At 55.7% G+C, this 26,993-nt stretch overlaps 3 protein-coding genes and 1 pseudogene across 5 annotated transcripts in view; 2 read left to right on the top strand and 2 right to left on the bottom strand.

Moving 5' to 3' along the window:
• Positions 1 to 26,993, top strand: part of ADAM8 (ADAM metallopeptidase domain 8) — a 125,303-nt gene that overhangs the window by 46,954 nt on the left and 51,356 nt on the right. The window lies entirely within an intron of this gene.
• PRAP1 (proline rich acidic protein 1) lies at positions 726 to 5,715 on the bottom strand. Its single transcript, XM_079138743.1, has 4 exons — positions 5,644 to 5,715; positions 2,545 to 2,611; positions 1,153 to 1,259; positions 726 to 1,023 (listed from the first exon to the last, which is right to left on the bottom strand). Exons 1-4 carry the CDS (start codon positions 5,690 to 5,692, stop codon positions 800 to 802), a joined length of 447 nt encoding a protein of 148 aa, XP_078994869.1. The 5' UTR covers positions 5,693 to 5,715; the 3' UTR covers positions 726 to 799.
• CALY (calcyon neuron specific vesicular protein) lies at positions 7,960 to 15,930 on the top strand. Of its 2 annotated transcripts, none has more exons than XM_079138738.1 (6): positions 7,960 to 8,236; positions 12,559 to 12,713; positions 13,732 to 13,845; positions 14,764 to 14,877; positions 15,141 to 15,477; positions 15,778 to 15,930. In XM_079138738.1, exons 1-5 carry the CDS (start codon positions 7,987 to 7,989, stop codon positions 15,450 to 15,452), a joined length of 945 nt encoding a protein of 314 aa, XP_078994864.1. In that variant the 5' UTR covers positions 7,960 to 7,986; the 3' UTR covers positions 15,453 to 15,477; positions 15,778 to 15,930. The 2 variants fall into 2 exon arrangements, with proteins under 2 accessions (XP_078994864.1, XP_078994865.1); XM_079138739.1 differs by having other exon boundaries at positions 8,063 to 8,200.
• LOC306660466 (non-selective voltage-gated ion channel VDAC3-like) lies at positions 19,765 to 21,777 on the bottom strand (annotated as a pseudogene). The gene has a single exon. The product of its transcript is annotated as a non-selective voltage-gated ion channel VDAC3-like (transcript).

The following is a 26,993-nucleotide window of genomic DNA, read 5'->3' on the forward strand; positions in this document are numbered from 1 at the left end:
ACGCAGAGTCTGCAGGTATGTGAGGTCACCTGGACAAACCACTGCAGTGCATGCAGGTTGGGCACCCAGGACTGAGAGCTGGCTCAGTTCCATCTCAGCTGCCAGAGCCAGCAAGCACGGGCTTGGTCCAGAGGGCTTGACCCTAGTGCTTTCCTCTCCCTGCAGGCCACGGTTGCCAGGCACCCCAGTGCATCTAGTGTGTGAAAACACAAATGGTCTGTGCCGAGGCACTGGTCTGCTGAGCAAAGACTAGGGACTTGCCCCTAAGACACAGCCAGGCAGCTGCCCAGAAAATCAGGTTAGGAAGTGTGAACTGGGCCCGTGTGTTGCCCCACACACCTGAGCCCCTGCATGCCTGTGTACCTGTGTACCTGAGCCCCTGCATGCCTGTGTACCTGTGTACCTGAGTGATCCACTGATTCCATTTCCTCCTCCCCAGACCTCTCCTTTCAGGCCCCTTCTGTGGGGAGCTCAGATTAAGCTCCATTTCTCTGCTGAGGCTGGACCCAGTGCTGCCCCCTGGTCCCCACCACCCACTACTGTCATACCCTTCTCCCCATCCCCACCTGCAGAGGGGTGAGCCTGGGGGACCAGAGTGGTCAGGAGCCAGGTCAGCTGGGCCTTGTGCAGCCTGAAAGACTCTTGATGTGCTACAGGAGGGACAGACGCAGCTCCCTCCTCCTCCCTGAAGGAGAGGAGGACACATGTGGCCTTCTACTCTGTTTGCAGGCATTTATTTTTCTAGCTGGAAAGGGTCAGCAGAGGTGGCAGCTGGACCTCAAGCAGAGGTGGAGGACAGTCAGGGCTCCCTGGAGTCCTCTGCAGGGTGGTGGATGTGGTCTAGGTCTTCCTCTGGCCCCTGGAGCACCTGGCGAGGCAGCAGCACTGGCCACAAGGGCTTTTCCTCGCCCTGGACCTCCTCCACTGCAGGGTGGTACAGACTGTCGAGGTCCGGCTCAGGACCCCGCTGTGGGCTCCGAAAACGGCCCAGGATATCCTCGGTCTTCATCCACGACTTAGTGCCTGGGGACAGGGAGAAGGAGATGTGGCCTTAGTTTCTCTCCCTAGGTCCTCCCCCATTGGCCTGTCCACTGGCAAGCCCTCCCGCTCACCCCTGTGTGGTCCCCCTATGTGGCCTTGGCCCCGGCTGACCTGGGTGCTTCTCCTCGGAGCCTCCAAGTTTCAGCTTCAGCACTGGGGGCAGCCCCACCGACTGACCATCCTTGCCCAGAGGTTCCACAGCTCGGATGCTCCAGGCCCTGCCCACAAGCTGAGTCAGGTCCACATGCAGGTAGGAACAGGTGGACACAGCCAGTCCCAGGATGGACCCTCCCTCAGTAGGTCCTTAAGGGCCAGGGAGGTGAGAACCATCCTGTTCCATGCCTGAGGCTACCTGGGGCCCATGGGCCGAGGAGCTGGCCCAGAGTGCCCAGAGTGCCCTGCTTCTGGTACAGAGCCTGCTGCTGGTGAATGGATACCTGTGGACCCCAAGCATTGCCTCCCGCTGAGCTGCAGGACAGGGTCCCCTCCACCCACCCACCCAGTGCACCCAGGTCCAAGATGGTCCAGAGTGGCAGGTCGATGTCCAGGGCAGAGGGCAACAGTGCTTCCGGGGGTGCTTACTGCTCCAGGCCTTGCTCAGAGTTTGCCTCACGTTTGCCTCTGGTGCTGATTGGGACCTGGGAGAGTGAGTCACAGGTGTGAGCACTGCCACCCAGGGAGCCAGGGTTGGAGGACACAAGGGGCAGAGACTGCTCCAAGGTCCAGCTGGGGCTACAGGCAGGGCTGGCCAGCTCAACACATTCTGTGAGGGTCTCCAGGGACTAAGGGCCACAGCCACCTTGGATATGAGGGTTAAGGGTAGGAGGAGTGAAGCCATCAGTCATCCCCAAATGACCAGCACACCTAGACTGACCAGCCTACCTGTCCCCAGGTGACCCAGCAGGGATGTGGACCTTACCCTGGCTCTGTGCTTCCACCCACCTACCAGCCCTTGGGGCACTGGCTGGTTTTTGCAAAGACAAGTTAGGGCTTGGCCTGCACCTCTCCTACCTGGCTGGTGGTTTGGGGAGAGGTCAGCCCCTGAGCCCAGCAACCAGTGGGACAAAGTGGGGAGAGAGGAGCAAAGCAAAGGGGAGCCCAGGGGATACTGGCCAAGGCAGCTATGGGGTGGCTAAGAAGGATGGGCCACCCTCATCCTGGTTGCTCTTGGGTACAAGCTGAGTGGCCATGACCCAGGGCAGGCCCGTGACTTCCAGCCCAGGCCACCATTATTGCATGGACAGTGCAGTCTGGCCCCCCACCCAGCTGAGCATCAAGGAGGCCCGCCCCAGGTCTTCTTAGGGGCCGTGGAGATCCATGTCCCCAGCTGGAGTCACTGGGTATCATGGAGTCTCATACCCCAGTGGAATGTGCCCGCTTCCTCCACTTCCTGAGGCCCTGCCTCAGTGCCCACAGGCATGTGGAGGTGGCTCTCCCAACATCCTTGTTGGCGGGGACATGGGTTGACAGCCAGTGGGGGCAGGCAGAGGAACCCATGTGTACCTGGGGTGCTGGGTTTGCAAGGCCCTCCTGCAGAAGCACAGCCACCAGGCAGATGACCAGGAAGAACCTGGGGGCCAGTGAGAGTGTGTGAGGCCAGAGGACTGCTCCTGCCCACAGCATGCCCCCAGCCCCACTGTGGCAGGACTCTGATGAGCAGCTGCTGGGGCTGATGGCTTCTGTCTGCAGGGAGGCCTGTTGGGGTCCTGGAGGGGTCCACCAGTAATTATGATCCCAAATCACAGAGAAGGGCTTGCAGGGGTCAGGCCCCAGGCTTGCCCTGGACCAGGGTCACCACCCCTGGGTGCACCCAGTGGGGCAGTTGGGCAGTGCTGAGGACCCCAGAGGTCACACAGGGACCTGCACACACACATGCATCAGGAGTCAGTGGAGCAGTGCAAGCTCACAGGGCACCTGAGGGCTGTGACCTCAAGATGAGACTCAGAACCCAGCACAGAGACTACCACAGCCCTGCAGCTGCACCACAGGGCAGACAGCCCCCCACCCCAGCAGGAAGGACAGCATGCGGTGTGCATATGGCATGTGTGGTGTGTGGTCTGCATGTGTGCATTGTGTGTGTGAGGCATGTTTGTGTGCTGTGTCATGTGGGGTGTTTGAATTGCAGCTTGTCTTTGCTCCCCTTCTTGGGGTAATTCAGCACTTTGGGGTAGGGACCTGACTGGGGGTGGGGTTCAGCTGCCCTGCCACCTCCCAGGACCCCCAGACAGAGGTTCTGTGCTGAATGTGGGAGGAACCTGACCCCTGTCCTCAGTTCCAGACGGCCCTACAGGCCAACCATGGCTGGTGGCCCTACCTCCCTGAGCTCAGGCCCTGCTAGCCTCCACACCTCTTCTCTTCTTGAAAACCACCCCTTCTTTTAGGTCTTCATCTAGTGCCTCCCACTCTTTCCAGGGGCCCCTGGTGATTTCCAGGGTCAGGGGACAAGGGACTCATGTACACACCTGGGGGATGTTGGGTCTGCCCTTAGAGGCAGGGCAGACCCTGGGCATAGACACAAGAAGGACAAGGATCAGAGGGGCCCCAGGAGAAGGTTCTGCCCATTCCCATTCACCTGGGAAGAGCCAGCCCTCTGGGAGGCCGCCAAACATGACCTAACCCCACAGCTGTGGACAGTGGCTCCCTCCCTCCAGGCCCTCCTCAGAGGCAGGCAGTCTCTGAACCAGGACTCTAGGACCTGCAGCCACAATGGCCCTGACCACACAGCCAGACCTACCACTGGGGAGCTGCCAGAGTTGGTGGGTAGGGAGTTGGGGCTCAGGGAGCATCACCTCATGGCTGGGTCTCCTTCTCAGTGTCAGAATGCTCCGGGGAGCGGTAGTCACAGATCCAGACGAGGAACCTGGCCTTGTCCCACCCCACACAGGCTGCTCAGGTTTTATTGCCCACACCTGGGTGTGTCTGGCCAGAGGTCAGAGGCCAGCAATCTCACTGCCCCAGGGGCTGGGCCCATGGTGGCCCAGCCCTACCCCAACCTGAGCACCAAGGTGTTCCCAAGGGAATGACTCCCTACCTGAGAGCACTCTAAGCCACTGCCTGTCCCACCAGATCACCCCACCCTCCCACACCCACTCCTCTCCTCTCCTTGGGCCACAGCAGGCAGGTCTTGGCCTTGCGACCCAGGGGAGAGTGTACTGGCCAGAGGCACCAACCCCAAGCTGGACTGACACTCCTGATAGTGGCGCTGGACAGAGCTTACAACCTGAGGATTGTCCTATCCTGCCCTCCAGGGGCCCAGTCCAGCCTGCCAGCCCCAGTGCTGGGGCAGGGCTGCCATGGTCTGAGCCACCAGCCCTCCCATTACTGAGTTTTCCCAAAACTAGAATTTTGGCAGAATGGAGTGAAGATCATAAAAAGCAATTTCAGAATCTGAAACTTGACCCGTGGTGTGTGAACAATTGAGAAGTGGACACTTCAAGAAGCAACTGCACCTTGGGTGAGAGCGAAGGGTGGCCCAGTCCCCCAGACAGGCAGCAGAGGCCACAGGCAGCAGCTCAGGAGTAGAGGCCCCCTGACGGGACAGGCAGTGGAGACCCAGAAAAGAGGCAGCCCCTGGGCCTGGTGCCCCCACGCCGGGTTACCACAAGATGAGCGCTCAGCTCTCCCCATCCCTCTGGCCTCTCCACTGCCTCCAGCTGCAGCAAGCCTGCACACTCAAAGGAGACCAGAGACTCAGAAGGAGAGCCCAGTGCCACCTAGACACAGTGTGCCCAGCCATAGAACCTGCCCAGGGCGGAGGCCTGTGGGCCTCTGACCAGCACAGACAAGGGCAGCGTGAGGGAGCCAGGCTGAGGAAGACACACAGGGACATCAGTGCCACGTGCCCTGAGGTCTTGCCCAGGGAGATGACTAAATCCAAAAGCAAGGGCAGCAAGAGCCCAGGTGTCAGGGTTCGAGGCTGCTGCAACATGTTATTCAAACATCTAGTGTTTTAAATTAACAGGCTTCATTTTTGAGCGGTCTTAAGTTTAGCGGGATGGTGAGCAGAAGGTCCAGAGCTCCAGGTGCTCTGCCTCTCACCTGCTTCCCATCACACCTGCGGCAGCCTGGCTGGCGGCCTCCAGCTGACGGACCATGAAGGCATTGCTGTCAACCCATCACATCAGGCAAAGAAACTGGAAAAGCATGGCCAAGGTTTAGGGGAAAGCGGGTTCTAGAAACTTCCTCTGAGTGGATGTAGGTATTAGATTTAACAAATAAAAAGCAATGGAAACCATGTTTAAAGAACTAAAGAAAAGCATGATGAAAAGTCCTAAATAATCCCAATGAGCAGTTCACTGAGAGAACGAAGCTGGCAACACTCCAGCTCTCCCGAGGCCCAGACGGGGGTCGCCCGAGCCTGAGGCAGCCTGGGCAGCACAGGAAGACACTGCCTCTCAAGAACACAGAAGAAAAACAGAAAGCATCAAATGAGAACTCGAACTGTTGAAACCCCAAGATAAGGAGAAAACACTGAAACCAGCAAGAGAGAAATACTCAGTACAGAACACAGATGACACATTAATTAGTGTCTGACTTCTAATGGAACCAGCAAAGAAGGAGCAGACCAACCCTCTGTCTTCTCCAGCAAGGGCAAGGACATACCTTCCATGAAGCAGGAACAGCCAGCTACCAAAGCCACCAAAGACATCATGAGAAAAGAACACTACAGACTACTCTTGAACACAGACACAAAAGTCACTAATAAAACATTAACTTAATTCAGCAACACATGCAAAAAATTATTTGCATTATTTCAGGAATGCAAAGTTGGCCTAATATTCAAAACTAATGTACTACTCTATGAAGGACAAAGAGCTCATATCATTCTGAAAAAGCATGTGACAAGATCCAATACCTGTTTATAGTAAAAGCTTTTTAAAACTAGGACTAGGTAAGTACACACCTATCATCTCAGTGAGAGGCTGTGGCTAGAGGATCAAAATCACGAACTTGAGGCCCGCCTCAGCAATTTAATGAGACTCTCAGCAGCTTAGATCCTACCTTAGAATAAAAAATAAAAGTCTAGGGATAAGCTTAGTGGTAATGTGCCCCTGGATTCAATCCCCAGTACCAAAAACAAACCAAAAAAACTAGGGCCAGGCTGTGGGTTCAATCCCAGAAGGAAACTCCCTAACCCTGGTAAAGAAGCACCTACAATAAACCTGTGGCAAACATTGTATTTGGTGGTGAGACACTGCCATCTGTCCCCTTAAGACCAGGACTAGACAGGCATCCACGCTCACTGCCTCCATCCCACACCATGCCGGTACAGTGGACGGATGGACCCTGAGGGCATTACACTGAGTAAAAGAACCCAGGACAAGAAGATCTGCTGCACCAGCTCACCCACATGTGGAGCTCAGAAGCAGAGAGTGAGGGGTGGTTGCCAGGGTTGCACAGCCAGGAAATGGGATGTCACAGGACATAAACTGCAAGCAGTGAGGTGACCAAGTTCTAGGGATGGGTACACAGCAAGAGTGCATGTTGATTGTCTTGACCATGGTGACCATCACACACGTTTACAACTCGACTCCGTGTGTGCCTTGAACATATGCAATCTGTCCACCAGCAATCGTAAAACAAAGAGAGGATTGTGTACAGCGTAATTAGGGAATGCTCACGACTTCGTAAGAAGATGAGTAGCCCGGAGGAAAAGTGCTCAGAACATCTGAAGGGACAGGCCACCACAGGTCTGCAGATGGCTGGTGGACCTTGAGAAGACACTTAGCACCATAAGTCACCAGGAAACCAAGATGCAAGTCACCTCCAGCCCCCACGCACCTTCCCAGTGGTGCTGAGTCTCTTCTCAATCCTGTGTTGGAGCGCTAAGCCTTCAGAGTAAGTGGAGGTGGGGTCCCTAAAGAGTCAGTAAGTTAAAATAAGGCTGTTAGGGAAGGCCCTGATCCCACAGGACTGGGGTCCTGATGAGAAGAGATCAGGACAGTCAGGGCCAGCAGACCAAGGAGAAGACTCGTCTCCGCATCAAGGGGGAGACCTCAGGAGCAACCGGCCCTGCCCATACCTTCTTCTCAGACCTCATCTCCAGAACATGAGAAAATGAGGTCTGTTGTTTAAGTCGCTCATCTGTGGCAATTCTGTGGCAGCCAGAGTTGGCTAATTCGGACAGGTACCGTGAAAAAGACAAGAGCAGATACTGGTGAGAGCCCTCACGCTGCAGGATGTAAAGCTACTGGGGAAGAAACATTTTAGCATTCTCGTAAAAGCTAAATGTAAACTTACTATTCAAATTAGCAGCTTCTCTCTGCAGCATCTACTCAAGAGTATGAAGCACATGTCTACCAAAGATTTGAACAGGTACTTCAGCAGCATCATAAACCAGGGACACCAAGGGAAAAGTGGTGCCCAAGTGCAACAGGATTCTCACCAAAGGCAGGGGGAATGAGCACAGTGTGTGCCACCTGTGCCCAGGAGCCCTACATGAAGCATGGCACATGCCCCTCAGCCAAGCATGGTGGACCACTTTCTGCATACTGGACATCCTGCAGACAGCAGTCACCACGCGACTGGGGAAGTCCAGGCTGGCCCTGGGAAAGCACACAGCCCAAGGATTCAGAAGCTGACAGTGCAGGAGGTCATCCTCTGGTGATTAGGGCCAAACTCAGCTGTGCCTGGCCCCAACTGCCCCAAGGGATGGGAGGCAGAGCAGGGAGTCGGGGGGAGTCTGAGCCCCATCAAGGTCTGCCTGCTGGAGAAGCAGCCTGGGCTGGGCTGTTCCGTGTTTTCCCCCTGCCCTGAGAGGGTGTGTATGTGTGGATTTATGTGGTATTGTGCCTGAGGTGTGTTGGGTTCCTATGAGCTGTGTGTTGGGTTTGTACGAGGTGTGTGTGCCTGGCGTGTGAGGCATGACGTGTGTCTGGGTGTATGTTGCATGTGAGTGTGAGGTGTGTGTCAGGTGCTTGTCTGTGAGGGTGGGGGCTCAGGCCTATGTCTGATGTGGGAGGGGGTGTGTGCAGCCTGTCGCAGTGGTCCCTCCTCCAGCCCGGTCACCATGGCAACCACAGCCTCGGTCTCGCAGCTCCAGCCCCTCGCCCGCCCCGCCCCCGGCTGCGAAGCGTCTGGAACTGCATCCTCCGCATCCACATCCGCATCCTCACCCTCCCGCGACCGCGTCCTGCAGCAGCTGGAGTAGGAAGCGCCTGTGAGCCATTTCCACGTTTCTCCTTGTGGAGTGGGGGTGAGGGACCCGGGTGTATGCGGGGCGTGCAACGATGTGGCAGGTGCAGGGGTGTGTCGGTGTGTGCAGGAGAGAGTGAGTGCAGGGGTGCGCTGGGAGAGTGCCACGCCAGTGCATGCAGGAGCACTCTGGCAGACTGGACGGTTGCCAGGGTGGCCAGGCACAGCTACTCTCTTCCCTTGGGGAGTCTCCTGCCCCCAGGCCAGGGCCATCCTGCCGACCAGCGGTGTGGGGGGTTAGGTCCTCAAGCCTCTTGAGAAGCGGGGGATGCTGTTCAGTTTTGCTGACTGGATAGGGGTGGCTCTCCGGTGGGGATGTCAGGGAAGGCCTCAGTGGGGACATTCGGCAAGGACTGTGAGCGTCCTACCTGCAGAGACCCGACCTGCTGCAGGGATCCCCTTCTCAGGCATAGGCAGGCAGCAGAGAGGGGTAGGACTGCCGCTTCCTCCCTATGGTTGGCTCCACCCCTGCAGGTCTGAGATAGCCAGTGGGAGCTATGGATCCCCCAGGTGGGCAGGGAAGGCTGGTCCCAGCTCCTGTTCAGCTCTGTCTGCAGGAGGTGGCAGTGAGGGGGACCAGGGAATGGGGAGAAGACAGCAGAAAGGGCGTTGGACCACAGCACCGAGGATCCCTGCTTGCATGGAGTTGGGGAGCGTGATGGGGTGGCTGCATGACAGGCAGGAGGCAGCCAGGAAGTAGGAAGGCGGCACTTCTCCAGAACCACCTGCCACAGTTCTGGATGTGCGGCTACAGGTGGCTGGAACGCAGGGTGTTGCGCCCTGGTTCCTCTTTGCCTGGGTCCCGCAGTTCAGCAGCGTTTGAAACCCGAGTCAAATCACCACCCGCTGCAGGGGAGGGGTGCGGGAGCTCCGGGTCCCGGGGTGGGGTGGGGGGCTGCGGCGGGGATCAACGCGGGAGGGGTAGGGGCGGGTCCTCAGAGGTCCGCAGTCAGGAGTGCGCCGACGCACACGCACTGGTGCCTGGCCTGCGCTAGCCCACGCCGACGCGCACCTCCCCAAGTGACGCAGCACCCAGGAGTTGGGGGCGGGTGCGGGTGAAAGCGAGTCTATGACGTGATAGTGGAGCTATCACCCATCTGTCCATCAACAACTTGTGCACCGCCTCCCCCACAATTTCTGAGCATAGAGCCCCCACAACAGGAGCGCGGGGCACGTGGGTTGCAAAGGATCTGCAGGAGACACGATTACAGCGCAGGGTGGGGAAGGGCTCCCCTCCACTCCGCCAATTCCACAGAGCTATCTACTGTGGGCATGCGCCCAGCCTGCCTTCCCAGCGGGTCTCGGTGACTCAGCGACCTAAAAGATGCTCTGGTGTGTGGAGAGGGCAGGGAGTGATCCCAAGCAGAGTCCCCTTCCCAGTGCCCTCTTCCCAGGGGCACTGAGGCCTGGAACCAGACGCGGAGGATCCAGTGGCCCCGAAGAAGACTCTTTTTCCTTTAGGAAGAGGCGGGTGGGTGGGGGGGGGGGGGAATCCTGCCCCGTTGCCATAGCAACCTGTTGACACAAGGCATGCAGAGGAGCTGGAGTTCAGGGTTGGCCCCATATGACCCCAAGCGAATCCCTGCATTGGACTGTGCCACAAGCTTGAGCCCAGCCGCTCCCACCCCCACCGTGCTGGTGTGCCCAGAAATGCACTCAGTGAAGGTTCTAACGCCTGTCCTCCAGGGCACCCCTCATGGTACCCTCTTCTGTGGTTCCTTCCTCCTGTTCAGGGTCTTGGGACCTTTATGTGTATTCTCAGTGGCTTATGGTCCATCTCTGCCTCTACACAGCAATATTGTCAGCACCCAGTGCCCAGTGGGCCACGTGCTTTTCGCCAAGTATGAAGCACCATGAAACCATTATGAAACCTTAGTGACCAGTTGCCCACCTGTCCAGGGCAGGTGCCAAGAAGCCAGTACCCTCCCCAGGCCTAAGATCCACTCCAGGAAGAGGCTTCCAACTTGTAGGGGTGTGGGGTGGTCACTGCATAGCCTCTTTCTTGGTCTGGCCAGATACAGGGTCACCTGCAGTAAACATGCTTCCCAGGAAGGGGTCTCTCTCTCCAGAGTGCCTGACAGGTCAGCAGCAGGGTGGTAAGAGCTACTTCTTTGCCTCCTCAGAGTGGCCTCCTGGCCATCTCCAGACCCTTTCACACAGGCATCAGTGCACCTGTGTTCTCTTCACTGGGTGAAACTATGACGTCATTTCCCTCTCTGGGCTCTACACATTGATTCCACTGATACACTGCTGGGTAGGGGACATTTCAACATGGAGACCTCCAAAACCTACAACCACTGCCTTCCCCGCCTGTTGGGAGATGCTGCTCTTCTTTGTGCCTGTCAATGATTTTTTTCCACATGGAGGTTCCACCCATCTCTGGCTATAGCTGTTCCTAAGCATTGCATATTGTTGTTACTACTTAAATGGAATCTTTCAAAAATGTTTTCTATATATGTATTTTTGCCACTGGCATAAAGAAATATCCCTGCAAACGACCCTAGTCACCTCACTGGACTCATTTCTGACCCTTACTTGCAGTTTTTTGGATTTTCTACACACAAAAGCAATCTCTTCCTTGAACAGCGATGGCATCACCCACTTTTGTCCCAGCCTTGGGTTTCATTTCTGTGCGCTATGAGGCTGCATTGCTGAGACCTCTGCTACTGTGCTTCGTAAAACAGACCAGTCAAGGTGATTCTTCCCTCCTTCCTGGTCTCCAGCACCAGAGGACTTGCGTTCAATGAGTTTCACAGAAGGATTTTTATTGTTAACTTCTACCAAGTTACGAACATTCCTTCTGACCCTAATGTGCTAATTGACTTTTTAAATTGTAAATGAGTGTTGAATCTTGTAAGATATCTTTTCTGCTTCTGTTGAAATTGATCAGATTTTTTTTTTTCTTCTTTCTTCTGCTAATGTGGTAAAGATACCTTTCTTTATTTTTTATTTTTTGTACTGGGTATTGAACCCAGGGGTGCTCAACCACTTAGCCACATCCCCAACCCTTTTAATTTTTTATTTTGAGACAGGGTCTCACTAAGTTGTTTAGGGTCTTGCTAAATTGCTGAGCTGAGCTTGAACTTGCAATTCTCTAGTCTCAGCCTCAGGAACTGCTGGGACTATAGGCAGCACTGCCATACTCAGCTCCAATTGTTTTTCAAATGTTAGATCAAATTTCGCATCTTGAATACCCCATCTCCTGGTAGTGTGTCATCTTTTTGTGTCTTGATGGCTTTGGCCTGCTGGGGTTAACTTGGAGTCTGCTCTGCACCTGCAGGTGCTACTGAGCGTGACTTCCTCTCCCATGTCCTTAACTTGGAGTCTGCTCTGGCACTTACAGGTGCTACTGAGCTTGACTTCCTCTCCCATGTCCCTGTTAGGCTTCCAGGTCCAGGCCGTGCTGGCCTCAGCAGGGTGTTCCTGAGTCCTCTTCTCCAGAAGTACCGTGTTACATGGGCGCCATTCCTCCTTAAATGATGGTGGATCAGCAGTGATGCTGACAGGTTTGGAGTTCTTTGTGAGAGGTCTTAATGACAGATTCCATTTCTTAGTGGACATAGGACTTCTCCTCTTAATTTAATGCATTTTGTGTGTTTTTCCCATCTGTCAGCTTTGAGGTCATTTGCTGCACTCCTTGTCTCTCAGAGCTTGGCCTAGAGGTGAACATGTGCCTGTTCTTGACTTGCCCAGTACTGGAGGGACCTGCACCCCCCTCCATCCCCTAAGCCACAGGGGCCACATCCTGCCTCAGGGCTTATGTCCAAGGATTTTGGGTTTCTAGGAGGTCTGCCCCTCCATGCACTGTGTTCTTCAGTTAGTGTCTGAATTTACTGGCAGATGCCCTTCTTCAGTACTCCAGCAGGGCTGCCAGAGGAAACACAGGATACCCAATTGCATTTGAATTTCAGATAGACAAAGAATGACATTTTAGTATGGATATGTACCATATTGCATATTACTTATATTTTAAAAGGTAACCATTGGTTAACTGAAATTCAAATTAAACTGGGCCTCCTATGTCTTTAAATCTGGAAACCCAACTCTCCAAACTGCTCTCTGAATCTTTTCCTTTGAGCATAACAGCTGCCCTCAAAACATCCTCCAGATAGATCAGCTGGTGGAAGATCCCCCAGTTTTGTGTCTGGATAGTCTCCGATCAGAGGCACCACCCGCTGCACAGTTGAGGCCCCAGGATCAGGAAAGGATAAGAAGCGTTTGGCTGGAGGGGCATTGGGACCAGCCAGGGGTCCTCTAACTCCAGCTGGCATGGCTGTCCACAGGGTGGCCTCTGGATAATGACCCTGTCTGTCTCTGGGGCAGGACAAGGACCACTGTCCACCATGGTGAAGCTGGGCTGCAGCTTCTCTGGGAAGCCGGGCAAAGACCCTGGGGACCAGGATGGGGCTGCCACGGACAGTGTCCCTCTGATCAGTCCCCTGGATGTCAGCCAGTTGCAGCCGCCATTCCCTGACCAGGTGAGGAGCTGACCAGTGGGGAGGGGCCTCTTCATGTCTGAGTGGGAACAGACAGGAGTGAGTTAGGTTCATGGAGATGTGGCCTCCTCCAAGATGCAGTGGAGCAAGGGCTCTGCAAAGTCAAATCCTCAGCTGACCACAGCCAAGTGACCTCCTGACAGGCTCCCTCATCCAGAGCCCCTCTCCCCATCTGAGAACAGGGTAAATTGGGTAAACTGGCCATAGGATGCTAGAGCATTTGAGCACCCTGCCCACAATGCAGTCTAATGAGGAGTAGCAAGCCATAGTATAAACCCTTCTGCTAGGCATGGCTCTGGCTTGGGGCTGGAGATGGGCTCCTTGGGCAAGTGACCAATGGAGGGTGGACTTTCAGCAGACATCAGCAGGGAACAAAGAACCCAGCTCAACCCTAACCCAGCCTGATCCTCAGGAACTCTGGGGATAAAGGGCAGTACAAGCTGTCCCAGGTGGAGGCAGGGGCTATGCTCTGTGCTTATGCAAGCAGCTTCTAGTGGAAGGCCACAGGGTGGGGGCCTCCCCCATTGCCAGGCCTGCCACTCTTGGGGACTGAGGGCCACTCTCCAGGGATCTGGGTGGGCTTCGGCTGCTTCTCCTACAGCAACAGATGCCATGGGCAGGCCCAACCTTTGTCCTCCAGAGCACACAGAGTCAGAGCTAGCTCTGCCTGCACCCCGGGTAGTAGGGACCCCAAGACTACGGGAGCCAGAAAAGAAGTCAGGACGGGCTTCTGGAGGAGAAGCCAGGCTGTGGAGCCACAGTAGGGAAGCTATGGCAGGGAGGTTCAGCCCCCCAGAGTGGAGGCAGGCAGATGTAGCCTCCCCTCCCTGGGCTTCAGTATGTAGCTGCTGGAGCTTTGCCCGCCATCAGACGGTCCTGGCAGACAGTCCACTTTAAGCCACTGCCATGCAGCGGACCCTGGCCCTCAACACTCCCAGTTTAGGGCTCTCCTGGGTCCTTGCCAACTGCCCAGCAAGGCCATGGTCATCACCCTCCACAGGTGGTCATCAAAACGCAGACGGAATACCAGTTGTCCTCCCCAGACCAGCCGAAGAAGTTTCCAGACCTGGAGGGACAGAAGCTGAACTGCAGCCACCCAGAAGAAGGGCGCAGGGTAACCACACCCACTCATCTCTGTGGGAATCAGGGCATGGGAGAATGTGGAGGGACAGCACAGGCGGCAGGTGTCCAGGCTCTGGGCTGGGATGTCCCCACTGGGTCTTGCCCAGAGAGAAGAGCTGGGCAGGGGGTCATTCTGCTCAGAGGATAACCTTCTGGTCCTGCCTGACCTTTCTTCCATGGCTGCCTGCAGAGAGCTGAGCCGGGACCTCTGTCCCTGTGGTACAGCCCTTTCCCAGGGAAGCAGCCTCTCCACAGTGGGCCGCTGTCTGTAGCTACCTGCTGACTTTCTGTGTAATGTGGATGTTAATTTTTCCGCAGTGCATATGGCAAATATGTTCCCTCATCTTCTTTTAACCTCTTTACTAGTGGTGGCTTTAATAATAATTTTTAGTGGACTATTTCTAAAGCCTCTCATTTTTCAAAATGATACCTGTCACTCTTATTTTCGCGCCATAGGTCCTTCAATGGAAATGCTCCGCAGAGCACTGAGACCTGGCTGTATTTCAGCAGGTCCGTCCGGACTGGGGCTAGAGCATCCTCCTCACTGGGGAGGCCTGGAGATGTTCCCAGCAAACAGTACCCTGGCCATGGTGGCCACTAGCCTCCCTGGGTGCCATGTGGACAGGGAAGCTGCTGGATAAATTTCTTATAAGCACCTGCTGGGTCAAAGGCCACATGCACTTTACCTGGTGGCAGATGCTTCCAGAACCACAGCAGAGGGGCACCAACACAGCCTGGGCCCTAAAGAGTCGTTCCTGGGCACTTGGCCCTAGGGCTGCCCTTTTGGAAGGTGCCAAGACTTGGGGATGATAATCCCTTTTCCATCTCCAGCCCCTAAGGGGGCTCTCCCTAGGAAGCTGGCCAGCTTGGTTCCCTGCCCCAACCCCAATATCTCTTTTCCCTCCACCAGCTGCCCACGGCCAGGATGATCGCCTTCGCCATGGCCCTCCTGGGCTGTGTGCTGATCATGTACAAGGCTATTTGGTATGACCAGTTCACCTGCCCGGATGGTTTCCTGCTTCGGGTAAGGCCAGAAGCCTGGGCAGGGGGGCAGCAGAAACCACCCTGGTCCTTGCATGCCTCCAAGCACTGCACAAGTCCTTCCAGGCTGATGCAGGCATGCTCCTCACTGGGAGCCCCTCCTCTTCACCCAGGACCACCTGTCCTGTGGCCCTCCGTGGAGCCTCCCTGACTTCTGACCTCAGGATCCCCACTCGCATAGATCCCCTGCACCCCTGTCTCGACCTCCACCCGGTCTAGCCCCTGACCCAGTCCCCACCCCCGCAGCACAAGATTTGCACGCCGCTGACCCTGGAGATGTACTACACTGAGATGGACCCCGAGCGCCACCGCAGCATCCTGGCTGCCATCGGGGCTTATCCGCTGAGCCGCAAGCACGGCACCGAGATGCCGGCAGCCTGGGGAGACAGCTACCGCGCCGCCAAGGAGGTGCACAAGGGACCCACCCAGGCGGCGGCGGCGGCAGCTGCTGCAGCGGCTGTGGCCACCGAGCCCCCGGCGGCGAAGCCCTCGACCAAAGGAGAGAAGGAGGAGGCCAGCAAGGTGGCGGGTAGCGCACCGCCCCCCGCCCCCCAATAAGGGTCTGCCAGCCAGCCCGGCCCGGGTAGGTGTGTCCGCCGCTGCGGGGCGCTGACCTGCCCCATGGGGCCTAGCGTTGACCTCCTGCCGCCTATTCTGAGCACAGGACCCTCCTCCCTGCCCTCCCGGCCTTCCCCCGCTCCCCCGCCAGAACCTCACCCAGGCGGTCTTCCCACCCCACCACGCCGAATCTGAGCACTTGGTGGGGCGCGGGGTGAACGGAAAGGGGGCCGCAGAGCCCCTCCGCCCACCCAGGTGGGCGGGCGGTGGCCTGCGTGCTGGGCCTTGCTCCTCCGGCTCAGCCCCGGCTCCTGTGTCTTCCCAGCGTTCCTCTGCCAGCTCCTGTGACCAGCGCGTCGCCCCGCTGCCCTCCCACCCGGTGTTTGTGCCCCTATCCCCAGGCACCCCGCTGAAGCCCCCGCCCCGAGGGCCTCTGGCTCTGTCGCTTTTCTGTAAGTAAAGATTCACGTTTACTGGCTCTTCTTGTCTCCTACGCAAACTCACTGGCTTAACTCTCTCCTGCCTGCCCCCAAGCCCCACATCAGGGAGCGTGCTCCTGGGGCCCAGAAGGACCCCTGAAATCTGGCTTCTGAGGCGGAGGATCGGGGATGCCCTTGGCTGAGGAAGGTTCCATCGCTTGCTAGTTGGGCTGAGAGCCATAGCCTAGCAGTGGGGCCTTGTGGCCCTCCACTTGCCCTGACTGGCCACAACGGAACAAACCCAGGGAATCCCGAGAGTCCTGGGTGGACCCTGGTCACCGCCAAACCCATGTTCTGCCAAATCTGGCTCCTGCCTGCCAGGAGCTGGGCCTGGTGCTTGAGCCACCTCCTGGCAGGAACCTGGCTTCTGGGGTCGGTCTGGTTCTGGCAGCACCACGCTGGGTTCCTGCCTCCAGATCAGTCACCCACTGGCACCATGAATGACCTGATGAAGAAATGAGTGCATGCTCCACCTTACTAGGGAGTGGGGCCTTTCCGGGTCTATGAGCTCTGGCCCCTGCCAGCCGGGAGCCAGACAGGAGGGGGCAGTCTGAAGGACCCAGTGGGAAGATTCTGCACTCTTACCCCCTCCACCAACTCAGCATGCACCTCTACAGGACCCCAGCTGTTACCCCACCCTGCCCACCTAGGCACCTGTTCTCTGCTTCCATTTGGGGGCCTAGACACCCCACCTGGTTGGAGGTGAGCTCAGGCCTGGGGACTATGATGGCAGTTAGGGACCATGACAGAGCTGGGATTGAGGAAGGGGCAGGGGCAGAGGAAGCAGCAAACAGGAGGGGCCAGGTGACCTGGCTGGAGCATGAGGGGCACTAGCATCAAGGGGGCACCGCAGTGGAAGTTCCTGGGACAGCGCTCTACCCCAGTGTAGAGTGGATGGCATGGACAAGAACCTGTGTGGGAAGCAATAAAAGATCTGGGTTAGTGTGTACTTACTTCCTCAACTAAGTGCAGAGAGCTGGAAGGAAGCACATGCCCCACCCACTGCACAAACTGCATGTCCCAGGCTCTGTGCACACACCACGCACACCCCATGTCCCCGTCTCTGTGCATATCACACCCACCCCACGTCCCCGTCTCTGTGCGTACACCATACCCCACGTCCCTGTCTCTGTGCACAAACAACACACACCATGTCCCCGTTTCTGTGCACACACCACACCCCATGTCCCTGTCTCTGTGCATACCACACACCCCACATCCCCATCTCTGTGCACACCAGAGTGAACGCACCACACACACCCATGTCCCCATTGTCCTTCATGAGTTTATTTGTTCAGTGCTAAAATGCACTGGGGAGCGCCACCCAAACATGAACAAAAAAGCCTGCAAACTAGAACTTGGTATTTTCTTTGAGTTTGTTGGGTCTTTAATCTGAACGATCAGAGTCCAAGTCATGCTCAAAGGTCATTTGGGGTAGTACTTTTCTCCACATCAGTGAGATTACGTTATTGATTTGAAATACAGTGAGGTTCATTATCACTCATACTCTGTTTTAAACCCCTCCCCACCTGTTATTTTTATTCCACTAATTATTTAAAACCTTGACATGGTTCCAAGAAGCAACTCAGATAAGACACCCCTGCCACCCACCCCACCCATCAGGAAGTATGTCTCCCTTGTGTCTGGTTTGGCTCTCCTGTGTTGTCTTGTAAAAATAAGCCGATACACTTTTCTTTTTTCTACTCCTTTCTTATATTTTAATTGAAGTGACTTTTGTCCACATTGACAACCTCAGTTGTCTGGCCTCTACTCTGGTCCTGTCCTTCGTCCTATCCTGATCTTCCCTGCAGTTGGTGTACACCCACAGGTTACAGGTTCAACCCCACACGCCACCTTTCTCAGGGGGCACAAGCTGGAATCCCAGGATCCACAGGCCACCTGCACTTCCGTCCAGCTGGGCAGCAGACTGGGGCACTCCTGCATCCCTCGGCAGGCTGAGCACTCTCTAGAACGCCTGGCAGACTCAGGAAGGCACTCATTCCAGTCAGTCTCAGCGAGTGCTGGCAGAGGGGCTGCTTAAAGAGTGAGGAAATCAGAAACACAAAACTCAGTGGCCCATTTCAAAGTCAGTGTCCTTGAAAAGTGGGGAAAGAGCAGCTGGGTCACCTCTGTGAGGGTTGGAGCCAGCTGGAGCTGGCCTGTTGGGAACTCACCCTGGCATCTCTCCTGGCCTCAGGACAGGACAAGTAATGGCTTCATTTGTTTTTTGTTTGTTTGTTTGTTTGTTTTTGTTTGTTTGTTTTTTCCTTGGTTTGGCCTGTGGAGCTTCAGCAAGGTGACCCCATTATGGTTTGGTTGGCCTGCTGGGCCTCGTACAGGAGCCCAGGCCTCAACAGTGGTCCTGTAATTTTATTTTCCATTTCCTGTTTGAGTTTGGTCATGAAAGCACCCCTGGACAGCCACATAGAAGGCAGGGGCAAGGTGGGGGTGGACAGGGCACGCCCTGCCAGCACTGCCTCCTGCAGGGCAGAGGGCAGGCAGAGGGCAGGGCTCCCACCTCTACTCAGGGTTCTGAGACCAGCCCCTCCTGAAGGCGTTGAGGGCCCCCCGTCTGAGTCACCTCCCCGCACGAGTTCAGGCCCGATGGCGTGGTCCATGGTGGCTGTCGGGAGCAACCAGACTGCTGAGGGGGCTCTAACCTGATGGGGGCCCTGTGCCCGACAGGACGCAAGGGAGAGGACCAGAAGGCGAGGCGCCCTTTCAGCTGTGTGGCCATGCATGGCTGGGCAGACCACAGTGTCAGTACCCTCCTGCGGGTGGCATTTATGCTGTTCCCAGTGTTTGCAACACAGCAGTGTTGCCAGGACTAAGTTACTGGCATGTGTTTTTTTCTTGTTGGAGATATCTTCAGGGTTAAGTTCTAGAAGTGGTATTGCTGGGTTAAGTACGTGGTTTACAATTATAAGCTGAAAACAAGTTTTTCTCAAGCTTGAAAGCTCAGCTTGAATGCTTATTTATAAATCTAGTAATTTTCTTGTTAGCATGAAAATATACCTTCACTTATTTTTTAATATTTCATTGGTTTATCCTTGATACATTAAATCTCTCTAAACTGTTTTCAAAAGGTTCAGATAGATTTTATTTGTTAAATTTTTGAGTTGTTGATGGACCTTTATTATTTATTTATTTATTTACTTATTTACTTATTTATTTGTTTATTTATATGTGGTGCTGAGAATCGAACCCAGTGCCTCACACATGCCAGCAGGTGCTCTACCACTGAGCCACAACCCCAGCCCAAATCTCTCTAAACTTTATAGACATTTTGCCGACATGACAAACTTGATTCAACTCTGTGGGTGTTTCAAACTTGAATCACAAATCAATGGATCTGACCCTCCTAGGCACCTCAGCTGTGTCACAGTGCAGACTGGCAGGCTGCCAGGGGGACCTTCAGGGGTATTTATACCACCTGTTCTCTGGGATGGCCAGCAGCAGTCAGGAGTCCTGTTTTAAAATGAAAACCACAGGTTCATGAGTTAGAGTTTAAAGCACTTTGAATGCAGACATAGTGAGCATGCTTGGTGAACTTAAAAGTTCCATGTGCTTCCAGGAGCAAACAGAACCTGACTTTGAGAAGGTCATTCCTAATCTCAGCCCCACCAGCAAGAGCCAAGTGGTTAGCTCAGCAGCCCAATACCCCTGGCACCCCAGGTGAGCCAATGCACCTGCTGCCAGGGCTCTCAGCTGGAGATGGGACCCAGGCCCCTCTGCACCAGAACCAGGCACTGCCTGTGATCCCTTGCATCCTGTAAGGTTTGTTCTCACTCAGTTTGTGTGTGTGTGTGTGTGTGTGTGTGTGTGTGTGTGTGTGTGTGTGTTCCAAGTATGATGGGTTTATTTTACTCTGATGCAAAACCTAAGATTCCACTACAGCACAGACACCAATATATTAAAACATCATGAAAAAGTGGTGTGGTACACGCAGGACGTGATGACCTGGAGGGTCAGGTCATTTCCTTTAAAGTGACACCACACTGTCACTGAGGAACAAATCTAAATTAACACTGCAGAACTCAACTGAAATGTGGCACAAACATGACAACTTCCAGGCATGCCTTCAAGACCCTCCTTTAGGATGGACGTGCAATCTCTAGACTTCAGTGTGGGGAGATTTACAATTCTTTGGAAGAATAAAAAGTTCACACTTTTGAAATTTCACAGAAGAATTTTAAGGCCAAAATATAGTGGGTTTATTTCTCTTCACTTTCAAGAACAAATCTGATGCTTTACTCAAAACCACATTAAGCTTCTAGTTCAAATCCCAACTCAACCTTGTGCCCTCCTGCACTGAAGCTCTTTGCATTGATTAAAGCTGACAGGGTCAGTTTGACTCCTGATTGAAGGGTCTGAGTATAACCCAGTCCAATCAAGCTGGCATTGTTTACTTTTGCAGATAGAAAAGTTCTACAATCCAGCTTATATTTAGCAGCAATGCCAAAACGGGTATTGTTGCTTCCAGCTGTCCATGCAAGGTCTATCGACGTTTCAGTCTTCTCATGAACTTTCTGGTAGATAGAACCTCCAAATTCAGTGCCATCATTCACAGGAGTCTGCAGCTGGAAGTCTGCAGCCTTATAACCCAGGGTGAAATTATTCTGAGACAGTTTGGATTTAGCTGTGTCAAAACTCATCTGATAGCCAGCAAGCCAACCTTCAAAAGCCAATACAGCCCAGTCATAGATAGTTGGTCCAGAAAAATCTATATCAACATTACTGCCAACACTGAAACAATCCCATTTATAGGAGGCTTCAATTCCCACGCTTCTTTCCTGTGTTCGGTACAAATATGGTATCAAGAGTCAGTTTTAATCCTTCAGCCAACTTATTCTCCAAAGAGATTTCTGTCCCAAGAGTATTGTTTGTGTTCCATTTCTGGATGAAGGTAAGTCCATAGTTACAGACCTTATATTTGGTCTCTAGGTTGCCTGTATCAGTATAAGCATGATCTGAAGTAGAAAATTCCACTCCACTCCAAGACGTGGTTCTCAGATCTATTTTGACCATACCCCTTGTTGAGGTCATCCTCGGCAGCCTTTCCGAGGTCACAGTAAGTCGGTGTGTTACACATATCTCCAACCTCAGGGCCTGTCTCGGCTCCACCAGGGCAACACTAAAGGTCCTCTTCAAACCAACGCCGTCAGCCCTTGCCCAGTTTTTACTGAAACCTCTCAAAATGGCCTCAAGGTCATCACCCTATTGCAGTGGAACCCTGGCAGCTCCCTCCATGTGGGCCATTTTAGGGAGAAATGTGGCCTGGGGGTGGCCTCAGACATACCCCTCCCAGAACCAAGCCTGAGGACTGACTCACTGGTCTCACCCACCACACTGCCTGGATGTCAGTCAACATGTGACCCTTGTGAGGGAACCTCTCAGGGCTGCGATTCCTGTGACACCCTGGCGTGACCCTGTGATGCTGCAGCGTTAGGGAGATGGTGGGAAATTGAGAGCAGGATGCACTCTTCTCCCAGGAGTTCTGTGACACGAGCCCTCCCCACCCTAGTGTCCACATTCTCCTGGGATGCAGACACTGTGGGACAGGCAGAGGGGGCAGCTGTTCCTGGGTGTCTGAAGGGCTCCTCTTATGGCTGAAGCTAACTGGAGATGTCCAAAGGGACTTTGCTCAGAACATGCTGCCAGGACCGTCCACTGGGCCCAAGTAGGCTCCCGCCCCTGAGGAGGTTCTGTGGCGACCAGCAGCTGGGGCTCAGGTAGATGGGGAGGGACAGGGCCAGCTGTGCCCTGGTGCTGCAGTGTCCAGTCTGCAAGCTGTTGCCTGTGAGATCTCTGGCCCTGGGTTTGGGACCCTCTTTGACTCACTCCAGGACAAGGCTTCAGCTCTCCATCACCTGGACTTTGCCCACTGAGGGGAGTCTGTGAGGCCAAGTCCTCGCTCCTGGCTTTTCACCTAGGAAGCCCTGCCCAGGGCTGTAGGGTGGTTCCTGCGGCCTTCCGAAGGTTGCTCCAGCCCTCTTATTCTGGGACATAGACCCAAAACCCAGACACTCCAACAGGTGCAGGATGGCCCTCGCTGTCTTTGCGGAGGAACGTTGTGAGGGGGTCCTGGCCCATCCCCATCATCCCTGGTGAGACTCAACTGACCCACAGGGGCCTGGGCAGAGCCCAGACAGGTGGAGGGAGCCTGGAGGATCCCTCGAGGCACTGGAGCCTACCACTGGAACAAGATGAGCCCGTTGAAACCAGGCCCCTGGTGTGCCTGGGGAGGCGCTACGCAGGTGCAGCTCTCTCATTCCCCTCCTGTCCCCTGGAGACCCACGGGAACAAGGGAGGGGCTGCTGTAGAGGCCTTGGCACCCACCCTCCAAGAGGCTACGTGGGACGGCACATCATGACTGATGGCCAGGCCATCAGGGGCCCCTGGGGACCATCAGCCTGGTAAGGCATCTTCATCTCCCTTTGCCCTGGACCAGCATCAAGAGAGGCTTCCCCTGGGCGTCTGTGGGGTGGAGCTCCCAGGCTGGAGTCACAGAGAGCCCCATGCCCCTGCCTGGCCTGCTCAGGCCTGATGCGCCCAGTGTGTCTGGGGTGCTGCAGGGCTGGCAAGGCGGGCAGCGGAGGTCAGGCACACAGATCTCTACTCCAGGGTGCAGGGCCTTCTCTGGGAATCAAGGGGACTTAAGTAGGGCCTAAGGGATGCTTCTGATCTGCAGCCGGTGGCACAGCCCTTAGTCCAAGATCCTGGGAGATGGCCAGGGAGCTGGTGTTCTGGAGCTACAGGCCTGTGCCACACAGCCCTGGAGTGGGTGCTGGGGTGACCCAAAGAAGGAACTGGGTGGGGGCTCCAGGCTGCAGGGAAGGGGCACATCACTGTCTCTGATGCCATTGGAAAGGGGTAGGGCCTCGCAAGGGCTTTGATTTCTCAGCCCTGTGAAAGATCAATGGCACCATAGAACAGCTCATTTTAAATACTCCCCTTACTGTGTACAAATGTGTTATTTCATGACTTCAAAAAATCTTGGCCTTTGAAGTGACAGAACTTTGTGAGATTCTTTTTGTCTGTCTGCCCTGTCCCTTGGCTACAAGGCGCCAGCTGCGGGGGGCAGGAATGCCACATAGTCATCCGCCTGCCTAGAGGGGCCCAAGGGGCCAGGTGTGCATGTGCATGCTCAAGTGTGTGTACACATGTGCGTGTGTGCAGGTGTGCACCTGCCTGTGCACCCGTGTTTGAGTGAATGTGTGCCTGTGGACATGGCAGAGACACAGTCAAGGCCTTGGGTCCAGGACTTCCTGTGCTGAGCCTGGAATCTGGGTTCTGGAAAGGCCTTGGCACACCTGTGTCTCTGGCACACTTGTATCTTGGGGCTGAACGGCTCCAGGCCAAGGCAGGTGATGCCGGCATGGTGTGGAGTCAGCCTTCCATGTCCTGGGAGCCCTTCTGCCATCCATGGACTGGGCCTGGTGCCACGTGGATGGGGTGGGGCCAGGCCCAGCTCTCTGGACTCACTTGTGTGGTCTCTGCCCAGGAGGATCAAGAGTTCAAAGCCAGCAACTTAGCGAGACCCTGTCTCAAAATGAAAAGTAAAAAGAACTGGGAATGTGGCTCAATGGTTAAGGGCTGCTAGGTTCAACAATTCCTGGTACCAATAAAAAAAGCAAATCCGAGAGGCATGAGATGTGCACCTTGGAAACTTCCATGCTACCTTCGCAACATTCCTGTTTGCCTGAACTTCTAAAACTAAACACTTTCATAACAAACCTCACGGTGTGCCTCGAACCATTGCTCCACAGCTTCTTCACTTGGGAAGCAAGCCTCACACCTGAGGTGTCAGGAGGTGCCCTGTGGTTCTAGCTGCTGCCCTGATCACTAACTCCCCATTTCTCAGTGCCCTGAGGACTGACTCACCCAAGAAATTCAGGAGGAATACCCAAACACAGCTCTGCAGGCAGGGGCATCCCCAAGCGGCTATCCCCCAGAGCCACTTCCTGGCTCCCCAAGGAGCGAAGTTGCCAGGGCTGCATTCCAGGGGAGCCCAGCTGTCTGCTGAAGGAAAGAGTGATGTCCAGCACACTGAGCCAGACCACCAGATGCAAACACCAGGTGCTTCCACGGTGCTCTGGGCACCCCTGTTTCCCCAGAGCTGTGGCAGGAGGAGCTGAACCCCAAGGACCCTCTCCCTGGGCGACCACCTCACCGCCCTTCACTTCCGGGGCCGCACAGCTCTGGAGCTCTGGGATTCTATCCGGAAGAGGGCGGGCCTGGTAGTGTTCTGTTACCTAAAGTTCTAATTTTCTCTTCTTTTCTCATTATTTTAATAAACATTAGCACAACCAGAGGACCGGAGCCATTGGAGGTCGGGGGACGGGGGCGGTGGGGGTCAGCCAGGCTCTAGGTCGCAAGGTGGGCTTCCCGGGGGTCTTGATGCCCGCTCAACCCATCCTTCCTGGCTGCCCCGTAGAGCAGAGCTGTTGCCCTGCGTCACGGGCAGGATTCAATAAAGCTGAAAGGAAAGGATAAAGAGGTGCTAAAATCGGCAGCGGGGAGGCAGCCCCTAGCAGGGCTGGGCGCTAGGGCACCGCCTCCTGGGAGCCATGGGGGCGAGGGGAAGGCGGAGAAGGAGGTACCGGGAGGGGGCGAAGGAGGGCGGAGGAGGGCGGAGGAGGGCAGAGGAGGAGGGACCCAGAGGGCGGAGGAGGGCGGAGGAGGGCAGAGGAGGAGGGACCCAGAGGGCGGAGGAGGGCCGAGGAGGAGGGGCCGGGAGGGAGGAGGAGGAGGAGGAGAGACCCGGAGGCGGGAGGAGGAGCAAGAGCCGGGAGGAGGGGGAGGAGGAGGAGGAGGAGGGGGAAGAACCCGGAGGGCGGAGGAGGGCGGAGGAGAAGGGGCGGCCGGGAGGCCGGAGGAGGGCCGCAGCTCCGGGTGGGAGCACACGCGGGCGGGCGGGCGGTGGCCGTTGAGTGCTCAGTCATTGTGCCGGCGCTGTGAGCAGCGACATGCAGCGTCCGCTCCCGGGTGACGCCTGAAAGCGCCTTTGACCCGGAGGCTTACCTGCAGAGTCGGCTTTATAGAGCCTCTGAAGGCCCAGCAGCTGCCAGGGGCCGCGAGCCCGGCACCTAGCAGGACGAAGAATGAGGGCCGGGCCTTTTGAATGAGAGGTCGCTTGGAAGCATCAGACGTGTTAAGACGCAGACGGCGGAAGAAAAGTGCCCATCATGTGGCTCCGCATTGAAGGAGACCCTTTCTGGCCGAGCCTGGCTCCTGTGGCAAGCTTCTCCATGGTGCAGGAAAGTCAGTGGCGGCCAGCAACCCTCCCCAACACACACACACACACACACATGCCCTGTGGCCACATCCCTCCGACAGGGAACCTGGTTTTCATTCAGTGTCCCTGAGCCTGCCGGGGAAACCTGTGGCTTCTCACCTGCAGGCCAGGGCTGTGTGCTCTTCCTGCACACTGGGTCTGAGCCAGGAGGTGGCTCAGGAGCTCTCAGGCCCTGGCTTCTGCCTCCAGATCCACACCCAGAGGTGGGGATTATTAGGTCCAAGGTGTAACATCTGTGCAGCCATTTTATAAAATGTTTCATTTTCCCATCCTAGAAGGGTTACTTGCAGAATTAGAATAACAAAAGTTTAACAAAAGTTCAAGTATGACTTCCCCTCCTTGCCTCTTGTTAACAGACCTAACTGAATATCTTGTTTGTCCCAGCAGCCCACTGCAAGCTCTTACCACAAACAGTTCATATGACCTTATCTTGCCTCTCTCGCTTTGCCGGGAGTGATGGCCTTGTCAGACCTTGACTGACAAATGAAACTTTCCACATGTGGATCTCCTCGCCTGGTTTCTGTACTGCTCATCTGTGTCCCACGCCCCTCTCAGGGATGGTGCTCAGGAACCCATGGTCTTCCAGCAGCTGGGTGCCTGCTTCCCCCTCCTCAGTCATGGCCCCCCATACATGGTGACCAGGAATTGGGGAACTGGCCTGAGGGGCTCTGGGGAAAGGCAGCGGGTTGGAAGAGTCCTTCCCAAGTGTGCTCAGCCCTCTGGGGTCACGCTTGTCCTTGGTGGGAACACAGGGTGTCAGCTCCTCCACTCTTGAGCTTCTGCCTTAGCCTATCTCCCACCCAGGGCCCTGGGCCTCCCCAGCATCCTGGGCTATCAGCAGGTTGCTGCTGGCTCTTCTGCCTGAACTCCAGGATTCCATACACGTCCCATAGAAAGTCCAGAGGTGAGGAGAGAACTGAGGGCGATAGCTTGACAGACCACAGTGAAGGCCCACTCGGGAGCTGGCCACCCGGAACGAAGAGTGGGTGCAGACCTCAGGTGCCAGAGACAGGCGGGTTCAAGGCTAGCCAACGCTGTGCCAGGCCACACGTGTGGGTCAGGGTCCTGGACACGGTATGGCAGCCCAGGCTGAAACCCTCAGTGATGGCTGGTGCTGCTCTCCCTGACCCATCATGCCTGTGCCCAGAAGCCTCTACCCCGGACCTGGGAGGAAGCAGGAGGTCAGACCCAGCACGCAGGCTTTGACTCAGATGCTGGAAGCTCAGCTATTGGTCACATTCTGTCTTAGATTGTTTTCACACATAAGAGCCTTGGGTCACGGGTTGTCCGCCCTCCTAGTGGCCTGTCTTTAGTCAGGAGGGGAATTCCCTGGGCCCCTGCCAGGTCCTGATTGGCCCTCCCTCTCTGAGGCACCTGCCCCTTCCCCAGGCCCCCTGTCTGGTGTGGCTGTGCTTCTGCTCCCTGCCTCTCCTGGGTCTACCCATTGCCCCACCTTGGCCTGCCCACTGGACTTGGCTGGCTCTCAGGCAGGGCCCACAGTGGGCCAGTGCTGTTCTACCCCTGGGGGACACTCCCAGGGAGGCAAGCTGGCACCGCCTGCTGTTCCCAGGGCCCATGCCCTGGGAGTCAACCCCTTAGCACCCTTTCCTTGCATGGTAACCTGGTGCCTGCCACCTGCGCCTCTCCTCTCCTTCCTTGCCTGGGCCTTTGGGGTGGTTTTCTTGTTGTCTTGTTCTATTTTGTTTTGCCATGCTGGGGGCTGAACTCGGGGGCCCTCTGCCACTGAGCTACATCCCCAGCTCC

This window comes from Sciurus vulgaris (genome assembly GCF_902686455.1).
Source record: "Sciurus vulgaris genome assembly, chromosome: 4".
Classification (NCBI taxonomy): Eukaryota; Metazoa; Chordata; class Mammalia; order Rodentia; family Sciuridae; genus Sciurus; species Sciurus vulgaris.